A 12,527-nucleotide genomic window follows, 5' to 3' on the forward strand; every position below is an offset into this window, starting at 1 on the left:
ACTGATCAACAGGTGGCTGATAAAGAAAAGACGTATGCATTTGCAAAAAATTTTTATGCAAGGGACGATTGGCTTAATATTCAATTACAGCTGTCCTTAGGAATTAAATAATCAAGTTTTTTGACGGAATAAATTAAGTTTATCATATATGTACATGTTTTCATGTGATGTCGACTGTCTTTCTCCCGCGGTATTCAGGAACACGTACTTGTGTGAAAAAAATCCCTTGCACCTTTCCTTTCGTTTAATGCAGTTCACCGTTTGACAAAAAACCCACAACTAGCTACGTATACATGCTATCGCTTATTCTACATAAAGGTACAGGAATATATATTTACTTACGTACGTACAAAGTTAACTTTGCCAATTAATTTTTTTTTCTGTTTATAGCAATGTTCATGTATCTCATATTCTACTGCAATTGAAAAATACCGTGGTACATAGAAATAATGCTTTTTAAAAATACATACTTTACTGGTCAATTCTATTGGCAAAATACTGAAAGAACTCAAGATTCCATGTACAGATTCAACTGACGTCGCAAACGTCAAACTATGACGTCATTGATGATGCACGATGTAAGCATGAATACACAGTATAAAATTACTTGATAAAACATGTTAAAGTTCAGATTATATGCATTTCTTCCTCAAATATTTAATAAAATGATGATTTTGTAAATAATCACAAATAATTCTTTATCATCATTAATTTAATTCTGCTATTTCAATACAAAGGAAGCAAATAATTACCCTAAAATAGAGTGGTCAGTGTTATTTTCTGTTATTAAAATTTTCAAAATTTGTAAAATACACATTGGCCACACTTGAGTACCTCTACGAAATTTTGCAGGCGGAAGCATTTATGCAATATCTCTCAGTTTTAAAAGTTTCAAAGAGGTACTTAAGTGTGGCCACATTCAAATTTGGGAAATACTGCAGTAAAATCTACAATTTTCAGCTATTTTTAATGATCATAGTATGTTTGATGATGCGCATGTGCTAAACGGTGGGGCCGAAGTGAAAAAAATTCATATGCATAGAAGCAGAATATTGTGCCCTACATTATAAGTAATTACAATTTGTATTGTTTCAAACTTGAGTTTTGTGAAAATTTTAAGGCACATTTTGATGCTTCGTGGCTCTAGCTCTTTGTTTTAAAGAGTACAAGTTACAATGATGTCAGGATCAAATCAATGCCAACATAAGGGAAAAAATTCAGAATATAGTCATTTTTTTTAAGAGTACCATGATGATATAACATTTTATCCTCCGCATTAAGAAGATGGTTCGGTAATCCTAAACGCAAGGTTTTGCAAAGATTGTTGTTGAAAGAATATTTACAATGTGCAAGAGAATTATGTAACCAGCGATGGTCTATGGAGGCAATCCATTGCAACCTAATTGGCATCCTGGGAAAAATGTTTTAAGAGGAATTGCAGGATGGTCCTTGATTTGTAGAAGATGGTAGAATTTTTTTTTTCTATGAGAAAATGACTGACTGTGTAATAACTCTTCACCCGCAGTGAAGAAAACATCAATTTGTTTCAAAAGCGCACATGAAAAAAATCTCTTTTTCCAAAAGGAGAGCTTTTCTCTGCATAGCTGAAAATTTTATCACCATTATTACAGCAATTCTCACCAAAAGAAAAAAAGAACCACTAGCTCTCAACCCTCAATCCTCTTTTTTTTTTACATTTTTAAATCACTTTCTAACAAGAATTGATGGCGCGAGGAAATCAGCTAAGCACCTTATAATAGTGTGTAAACCACAGCCAACCAATAGATCCAATGGAAATAAAAATGCAATATTGACAACTTAGACATTGGTGTGTCATCTGTACATATTTAAAAGGCACATGAAACATGTTAACTTTCTTATGTTTGCCAAATTACATGTACCTGATCATGAAAATGTTGCCCAGAAATAGTAAATAAAGTAAAGTGCTGATAGTAGTTGGTTAATTCTAGGTTTCGGCGCTGTTGTGCGATCCGTTACGGACACTATAATCAACAAATCGTAACTGATTGTGGAACATCTCTATAATGTCCATTTAGATATCGATCTGATCTGAACATTACGACACAGTCAAAACATTTTCTATGATTGACACATTTGTCATGTCAGACCTCAAGATCTGGTGAGATTTGATGCAATTTCTTAGATTACTTTACGTTAAAAACCGCAATTTCAATCATGCTATGAATCATGATAGTGAGAACAGCAGAGTTTACATCAAAGATGCTAAAGGTGTACATTCATCAACACTGTGTAAAGTAAATGTGTTCTAACAGTTGTTTGATATGGTTAAAACACAATCAAAATTATGAATTAGATTCTAATATAAAAATTTAAAAAATAACATATTTGACTGAAAATTAATGAACACGGGATGTTATTTAGGATATCTGCACATATCATCTCTCCTCTTTTCTCAATGCATTACTCAGCATGACTAAACCAAATTAATCTTCACAATCTTGGTTTTGTATTCTTTCACTGCATTGTATTGCATGAATGAGTCAATCTACAACAAGATATCCACCTAAACAATGAGGAAATAATCATCTAAATATGTACACTGTCTCTTGTATCCAATTCAAATGATACTTTAATATATCATCTCAAGTAAGTTATAAAAAACTATCATTTTACAACCTCAAGAAACTTGAGAATCCACACATAAATATTGCTCAAAATGATACTGAAGCTAATATTCAACAATCATCTTCAAGTATGATTGTTTGCCGGGGGATAATAAAAACTGACATATATATCATTTGAGATTTAATTGCTATTTCTCAATCTCTAATTTTTTTCTGAGTAGAACATTCTTGTCAAACCAAGGACATACTTTCTGTGGAAATCAACAACGATTGTGAAATTACTTTACACAAAACCTCTTCAGTATATAAAATTTAAAAATCAAATATTTATCACTTGACCACACAAGAGAATGCACTTGGTGAGCTTCTTTTCAAGCACACAGAATTATAAAGAGGGCAAGTAGAAAATACAGAAAGGAGGAAGTGTAAGAAATCAAGTAGAGAGATGAAATTGACATGTTCTATAATTGAATAAAAAAATTATTTCATCTATAGTTAATAATTATATTTTATATCCCTCCTTATGTTCATATAGAGAATGTAACAAATTTCCTATCATATTGAGTGCGTAAAGCTTTGAGTGACATCATACAATGTTTAACTAATCAGTTCCAGTGTCATAACTACCTATGATCAATGAACAACATTTCCAGTCTATTTGTAACACAAACTGGATATAAAAGATACAGTAAATAAGCATTATCAAAATTTGAGCTGTCAGTACTTTCAGTACTTTGATTTACCTTGATGGTAGGTGAGAACATGGTTTGAACGCTGTGATGGAGTCTTGCAGGAAGAGGTAGCTTGCGGATGAGTTTCTCACTCTTGATACAGATCTGGATGATGCGCTGGCATAGGAACTGGAGATGAGGAACCTTTTTCATTACCCATGCCACGTGGAGGTTGAAACCAGCCGCCACAAACAGGCGGCGGTCATTGTGGCCCCAGCACAGAGCTGTGAGTGGTTTGCCCTGAAAAAAAGATAAATAAATTTTATCCGTTTTGACTTCATTCGTGTGTCATGATTGCATGTCACTGCATTAATAGATCCACATTTTTCCACATAATATGAGATAACAATAACCAGAGTCTTAATTCTAATTACATTATGGTACAGTATCTATTCAATTTAACCTACAACACAGAACAGGACCTGGGGATGTCTATATATGCCATCTAAGCCTGGTTTAGTAAAACACTAATTGTCAGTTTCAACAACAATTTTCATCACTCATGACTCCAAAAATGAAATCATGTCATTAATCATATGCAAATTTAACACAACACATACTTCAATAATTAAAATCATGTTAAATATGATCCATGTATCAGAGGATCATGGAATTTTTTTAGGCACTTCAGTCTTAACTTTCATCTGTTGCAAAATGAGAGATTTTAATTCTGATCTAGAGCATTATATGTATTCATATGATAATTTTGCATGAAATAAATTTGCAACTGCATTTATTGAGAAAAAAAATTGTTCACTATGATGCAGGACTCAGGTTTAATTTTTCTCTACAGGTGAAATATCACTGCAAAATTGCAAAAACATATTCAATATTAAAATCCTATTTCAAGTTTTTTTTATCAAACACAAAGATGATTAAATATACATAATTAAGTACTTAAACCTTATTTATATAAACATTTTTCCATATTCATATACATGTACCAAGAAAAAAGATGTATGTCATTGACTGAAAAAATAAAGCCCCCTTATATCTGTCCTTAAAGCCGTATTAGTTTGTTATTATATCACCATCTCGAAAATAAAACGTAATTCAAATCGTACATGGCATTATACAAACAGAAATTCATCGCAAAAAAAAAAGATTGATTAATATTCAAATCTAGGTCAATTACGACTTCAACTAATTTCCTTTCTTGAGATATTAATGTGTCTGGTGGAAAAAAAAAATCGGAGAAGCTGAAGAGGCCTTTCAATGCTCTTAATTCATCAAACGAGTTTCATCGGTTGGTCTGCATTGACTTAGTGACACAATTCAGAAAAACAAATACAAGTCCTAGCTAATTAAAAGACATAAAAGGAAAAACATTCCTGGAGAGGACTAAGTAGACGACCTTATCTGCATTCCTGCTTTGGAACGGAAGCATTTATTACTCATAAGCTGCCAGGGTTATGTAATTGCCTTCTTTTTCTCTGCGTTAGAAGGATTCTTTTTCAAGACGTTAATTTGGATAACTATTATGTCTGTCCCATAAAAAAGCTTCCTAAAGCTTTAATTACGAGTTTGCACAAAAACCTTGCTTGTCCACCTACATTTAGCAAATGAGGACAAATGTACGTTGGCAGACTTTAGATAACAATGATTGATTGACGGATTTGTTAACTAATCTTAATTTACATTGCATCACTGCAAGAGAGTTACACTGCACTATTTATTTATTCATGAAACCGAAATTGTGTTTCAAAATTAGCAGAATTCAAATTAATAATGCTAGCTGGATTTCATAAATGTTGTAAGTATCATTTCCCATCTGAATGATGTTGATGATTCATTTATGTAAAATTTTGATGAATTTAATTATTTTTCTCTTGGCAGATATGTGATCTTTAGGGATGCTGGGGAATTTTTTATCCTGAACTCACGTTAGTTGTAGAATTAAGAGCTGAAAAGCTGCTTACCATTTTTTTTAATGAAATTGTTGTACCAACAAGGGTCTGGAATATCATATTAAGTTGCGAAAATTAGTAATCGCAAACTTGTTTATCCCCCATAAATCGCGAAATAAAGTTGACGCGAATAAAAGTTGGTTTACAGTATTATAGAACCTCAATTTTCAAATATCCATTGCAATTCAAACAAGTCTCTATGCCTTATTCAAGGTAAGAATCTGTAGGTCAGTGAATATATGTAATTCTTTATCCTCTGAGATGGAAAGTAAGACAATTTTAAGAAATCAGGGCTGTATTTTACATAAGAACTTATGACAAAATCGTAAATATTAACAATCTCATATAAAATGATTTTTAAAGAACAAAATTGTTATAAAACCATTTATTTACAAATATTTAAATTCCCATAATCATATTTTCCAGCCATAAAAAGGAATCATTGATAAGTTGGTGATTAATTATCATTCATTAATTTGGTCTCAAGTCAAAAGTTCTTATGTAAAATGCAGCCCAGACTTCATTATGAATTTTAATGTTGAGTTCAATGTTAGGATTAAATGTCATAACAAGTGAAATGCTGTCAATGTGACAGCAAACTGGGTTTTCTTTATGTGAACTGTATCCATAATCCATTTGTCAACCTGAATTGATGAACACTACCTATCCAGAGAAATGGTGTTCCCTACTAAGTTCAATGGCTGGTATATTTTTCATAAATTATCAAAAATCAAAATCTAAGTACTATGCACATTTCTGATATATATTCAATGAATTAATCTGCCAACCAACAACTTCCTATCTTGAAAACTGTAGGAGGAGTTATCCTTACAATAGCCCGGTACCTTAGCTTTTGGCAGCAGCCTATGCACCCATCTGCCCATCCGATAGCCATTTTCACCATTTCAATAACAGGATTTCTCCATTGGAAAACCCAGTAAAATGTAAGTCACAGGGCAGAGGGTCACCTTTGATTGATGCCTCAATCTTCTATTTCTCAAAAATAATATACTCACACAATTCATTAAACTATTTACAGAATAGCCTTGTTTTAACTCCTCCATTAACACCTACAATGTCTCATCAACAATTCTATTTTAGCAACATGGTGGGGAAAAAAATTGATGATTTATTAATCAAAAAATTGTAACGCATGAATTCATGGAACAAAAATAACTGATCAAGCAGGTCTAAACTCCTGTAGCATACAGATGCACTGCACCAATTTTTTTTCTTTTTTTGAAAACAGACCTAATGAAAGTGTTCGTGACAAACAGATTGGAGACTACATAGCAATTTTGATACACCTCCAATACTCGATCTCTGTAGGGCAATCAATCCTTCCATTAAAAGTCACAAAATGTTATTTAAAGCGTAATGTTTCAAGCCAACCTTTGCCATTTTCCTAAAAATAGAGTAATATATACATCCCTTTCATCAGACTCGGGGGAGTGCACTTCTTTAATTTCTGCCTAAATTGTCTGCAATTAAGATATAGATTTTGAAACTTCTATTTAAGGTCTTCCGTTTCCAACGGAAGACCTTTCTATTATTGTGCGGGTTAAGATTATTCTTATTTTTCTTTTTTTTTTTTTTCTTCCTAGACGCGAACTCTGAGGCTTCACATCGTGCTCATTTCTGAACGGTTTCTGCTCAAATTTTCAGGGCTAATGGACTTTACAAAACACTATCTTCATCAATTCATAAAAGTTAGAATTCCCTTTCCGTTAACGAGTTATTCCCCTTTTAAATTTTTTTAGGGCCTTTGGTTTCCAGACAAAGGCTCCGAGACTATGATAGCAGGGAATGGGAATCCAACGAATTTGAATAACAAAGACATTGAAGTTGTATACATCGGTTTTTGTTTTTGGATTTCGTTCCTTATTTAGGAAAAGGTAGGGGGTTAAAAAACAGGATTCGGAAGAGTGCGAAAATTTAGTCATATTTTCCTTTGTATCTTTTAAACAAAAAATAATTTGTTAAAACATGTAGAATAAAAGTTGTGCAGAATATCAAGGGCTTTCATTTGACACAAATAAAAAAGGGCTGGCCCCTTAAATTAAGGGCCGAGAGCCCCTAAAAGTTTTTGCTTGATAACTCAAAAACGGTTAGGATTTTGATATAGCTGTCGCTGGAAAAGTTGTTTGTTGGGATCTCATAAAGGTCGTAACAATATTTTTTTGTAAGTGATTTGTGTAGTATGAGTGTAAAAAGCTTTACATGTTGACATGTACCTGTTTTCATTTGACAAGTTAACGAAAGTCTTTGTGCGTACAACTGGCATAAAGTTGCCACAGAAAGTATGCTGGTTTATACAGGAGGCATTAATTTATAAGAATTTTTGTATTGTTGGAGTACATGCTTTTGTTTTTTTTTTAGGAGTTTAAGTCATTGTTGTTAAGTTCTTATAGTGCACAATCATTAAAAACGGCAATTGGAAAACAAAACATTCTTTTTCTTTTCTATTAAACCACAAAATATGGAATTAAAAAACTCTATGCATTACATTTTATTTATTAACTCCATGCATTTAAAATCTACCTTGAATCAGAGCTGTGTGTGTGTGTACCATTACGTAAGCTCTCCCTCGCCCGCGGCCGAGAAACTCGGTCACCATGCTCGCGGCTGGACTACCTAGCGGTCAGCGGTTATCTAATACACGAGAGCTGTGTCTCTCATATACATGTACGAGTTTATTTAGCCGCGAACTCAAGAATTGTTTTCGTTTTGATTACACATAATTTTTTTATGGATTAAACGATTGGGTGTCAATTAAGAAATCGTTCAGTTAATTAATAAAAGCAATGTCATTCTCAATCTAAAGCAATAATAGGCACAGATCAATTGTGGGTTTTAAGTTTGAAATAAATAACTTCTATTTGATAGAGTATGGTCATTATACTGCAAACTTTTCAAATCTTCCTGGGTTCTGAGCTGTGCCTGTCTGTGCGTTGTACATGTACCTTTACGTAATATACCCTTCGCCCACGGCCGATGAGATCAGCCACGGCTGCACTACCTAGCGGTAATTAAGCGGTTATTTAATACACAAGATTCTCACACCGCGACGCACACTTACATGCATATGAACGTGTTTGAGTTAATATAGCCGTAAAAACAGGAACTGTTTTAATTTAATGCTATAAAAGTTTGTCCATCTTGTATATTTTTAATTGAACATTTGAGTGTAAATGAATATTAATGATCGATATTACTCCATATTGTAAACATCGTAAGACATAAATTAATGGTTAGTTTGTTTATGTAAAATATTTAAAAAACTGCTCAAATAATGTCTTTAATCAACCCCCCCCCCCCCACACACACACACAAATAGTAAACCATCCCTCGCACATGGCTGAGGAGAACCGGCGCGAGTGGACAAGTAATCCGCGGTCGGTTCGTGTTCTTCTACATGTACCTTATCACGCGTTCATGTTTCATATTTTGCACAGACACAACTATATTTTACTATGTTTTCAACTATTATATTTGTTTAAGATGAAAAGATAAATTCATTAAAGCATTGATATATAGATAGCGTACAAGGTAGTTTAAAAATCAATTTATAATCAAAGTTCCATGTAACATGTTTGCGGTAGGTGCTAGCACGATAAAAAAATGTCCTGAATTGAGGCATTCAATGATTTAAAAAAAAAAATTCACATGAATTTTAAACAACTTTAGATTAGATTGTATCGGTCACATATTAATCACTTATGTATAGTTTTTCTACATGGTCGTTCGTTTCTTTGTAGAAGCGAACTCATTGCTGCCCCCCCCCCCCCCCTCCCGCCCCGCTGACAGGAGCTCGCGCTGAATGTTTTTAATTGTCAAAACGATATCAAGATCTATCGAAAATAATATTTGGTGGCTTCTTCTCATGTGTAACATTTTGTTTCACTTTCCCACCCGTTTGTTTATTCGGTTTGTCTGTGTAAATTCAATCGCCACGTGCGACCGAGAATATTGTGGCGCTTCAACGCACACAGCTCGGAACATATATAGCCCCAGGTCATCAATTGTTATGTAATCAAGTAACAGTTGGAATGGTGCTTTTACATAAAATAATAAATAATAAAATCATCCAGAAAAAAAGTTACCGTTACTCAATAGTCAATACCAAAAATAAAATCCGTATGATTGCAAACTGAAATCGGTTTTTCAGTATTCGGCGGGATTTGTTTTTTCTGCTAACATTAGTATTTTTATTAGTTTCAGAGATTACGATGTAAAAACACAAACAGTAAATACACCTGATATAATTTACATTGATAATTGTATGCTTCATCAAATACTGATTCCGATTACATTGAAGTCATTAATTTTCCATTGGCTATTGACAAAAAAAAAAAAAAGAGACGCTTGACCATCCAATGAAAACAAATACACAGAGTTTGATTGACAGGTTCAGCCAAGTGCAGGAAACACCCGATGTCCGAGGTTATGTGTGCTGCTTGTACAAAGGCAAATGGTCTCAGTAAGAGTTATCGATATAAATAAATAAAAAAATATATATGCTTATCAAAACATGATCGTTTAAGTTACAGCGAAGTACATTGAAGCATTTAATAGGGGTTTACTCCAGAAAAGTTTCTACCTAATGTTTTGACTGACCTTTGTCCAATCAGATCGTAGCTGGGCGGAGTTAAGACATTGCCGCTCGTGACTTGAATGAGAGAAAGAGAGAGAGAGAGAGAGAGAGAGAGAGAGAGAGAGAGAGAGAGAGAGAGAATTGAGTAAATTATAAGTGGTGCGTGCCGATAACGGAATAATCATTAGTTATAAACTTGCAAACAAATTAATTAAGGTCTGTATAGAAAAATTACATGTATATCCTATATTGTATAACTTTAAAGCGTTTTAAAGAACGATTGTGAAAATTTCTTTGGCCGCACGCCGTCGACAACATGCACATGGATAAGAATGACGTAGCTTATATCCAACTAAATTTCCTAGCATGGAGTCCGAGAATACGGACATTAAATATTTTGAAATGCGAACGAATGATCACTTTATATGAACATGATGAATTTAGATGTAGTGTAAAGGAAAGGCAACGAAGGCGGATGCTTAGTGGAAAAGTAAAACGTCTAAGGTAAAGAATGTTTCACACTGAGTAACCATGAAGAAAATAAATTTACAACCTATGTTTAATTCCAGGAAGATTCGGCAAACTTTGATTTGATTATTAACGGTAACACTTGTAATAAAAACAGTTTCTTAAATATTCGTACAGTCTTCGATGGTTGACATTACCTTATCCTATTTCTGATCTATATATAGACATCGTTGTTCCCTGGTTAAAGGATTTCAAAACACTTCAAAGTTTCATAAATTTATAAAATATACTATACCATGTCCCGAGTTTTTTCTTCCACCACTTTTTGCTTGATATTTCAATAATAGTAAATACCTTTGTGCTCAAACTACGTTCATCCACTTATATGAAAAATGTCCAGATTATATGTGTTGAAACGCCCCCTATACCACTTCAGGTTTCAATACACATCCCAATATTGAAAGTCTACGGGGATTTTGCATTGCATCAGCCATTAATAAGCCCAGATGATAACGATAAAAAATTGCGCGAGATATCCCGAGTACTTCCGAATGGAGAAAAGATGTAAACATTTCCCATTATAAATCTCCGTAAGAAAATTGTTTTCGTTCCTGTGCAATTTTATGAGTGAAAATTGTTCAATGAAGATATCTTGGATATATTCCCTTTCATCAATTTCAGTTGTGTTTCTTTCATAGGTATGTGTATTTTTATTAAAAATCATCAAAAATTGATGGAAGCAATAACTTGGGACATACTATAGACCGTGATTTGTCACTTTATACTATAACTATTGTTGATAGATAGTTCACTCATCTGCGTCATCTATAATTTACTCCATTAACCAGTTAGCTCTCTCTCTCTCTCTCTCTCTCTCTCTCTCTCTCTCTCTCATACATTTTCAACTCGCAGCAACAACGGAAGACCTACTCGTGGCTTTGCCATGAGCTCTGCTCTAGTTTAGTTCACCTATTTTAGTTCACCTCCTTATACTGTACAGTCATTGTTCAATTGCATGTCTGAGACAAATTGCTTTCATTTATTTATTTTTTTCCAGCCACAAAAGCATGCCTGCAGATTTTGTGGTCTGAAGTCGTCTAAAATAAATAAAACAAGAGGCCCATGGGCCACATCTCTCACCTGAGTTACTCTCTGTGCCCCTTGCTATCTTTCCTTGTGCATGAATTAAAAACTCCCAAGTCCCATGGTGACCATGTTGTAGTATTATTGTTCTTGAGAACAAATTTTTTCAGAAAAATGATAAAATGAACTTTGAAGAAACTTGCACCTGTTATTTTTGAGTGTGTACATGTCATCTTTCCTCCAAAATTGAATCTACACTATAAGACACCTTCATTTTTTTTAGTCATAATATTTGTTACATCCTCTCTTGAGAGAGTGTAGACCATTTGACCAAATTCTTTAGACAATACTTAAAATGCAATAAGTTTTCATAAACTGGCTCAATGATTCAAGAATCATGAGCTGAGAAAGTGATGAAAATGATGAAAAAGAATAAAAATTTTAGCACCACAGATGGTTACAAATCTACATACAATTTTTTATTATTATTTCATGTAAAACAACATGAATTAATGAAATTATTCGGTACAAATTATAAAGATTATTTCTACTAAAAAAAGAAGACAAATGGAAGACACTGAGAATCGACAAAACACCAGGTCTGTAAATGATTTCCATGTATAGCAATGTACAACTCCCTCCTGGTTTACAGAATACAAGGAATAATCCTATTTTGCTAACAACAGTTTAATCAATAGATGTATCAATGAGATCATGCAAGTTTAAGACAATCTACTTTTATTGAGCTGATATTCTTGCCATTATCCTTAAGTACAGCAGAAAGATGTATCTCAGTTACAGTAGCACTTGCAGCCCAAAACTACATTAGAATATTAGGGCACTTCATAACTTCATAAGCCTGTTTTTTTTTAAATTAATCTTCCACTATATAAGACAAAACTAATTTCATTATGACTGGGCTTTACAGGGCAAAATCATGTTTTGGAATCAATCCTTTACTGGTTGCCTATTGATCAGCATGCTAATTTTCTCAATTTCTTGGCAATTTTCTTTCCCTGCTTCCAAGCAATATTATATTTTTCCTAATAAGTAGGCCCACCAAAAAAACCTTCGGGCAGAATCTGAAGAAATATCAGAGAGACAAAGTAATGATAAAGCAGGCAATCTTTACTTGGCA

The 12,527-nt window shown here is 33.4% G+C and overlaps 1 protein-coding gene across 5 annotated transcripts in view; it reads right to left on the minus strand.

The window, feature by feature from the left end:
* LOC128184203 (tubby-related protein 4-like) overlaps positions 1 to 12,527 on the minus strand; it is a 54,817-nt gene that overhangs the window by 12,704 nt on the left and 29,586 nt on the right. For all 5 annotated transcript variants that reach the window (XM_052853572.1, XM_052853571.1, XM_052853573.1 and 2 more), the window contains one exon: positions 3,350 to 3,577. In XM_052853572.1, the coding sequence (XP_052709532.1) occupies positions 3,350 to 3,577 (228 nt within the window). The remainder of the gene's footprint in view (positions 1 to 3,349; positions 3,578 to 12,527) is intronic.

This window comes from Crassostrea angulata, chromosome 5, assembly GCF_025612915.1.
Source record: "Crassostrea angulata isolate pt1a10 chromosome 5, ASM2561291v2, whole genome shotgun sequence".
NCBI classification, from domain to species: domain Eukaryota; kingdom Metazoa; phylum Mollusca; class Bivalvia; order Ostreida; family Ostreidae; genus Magallana; species Magallana angulata.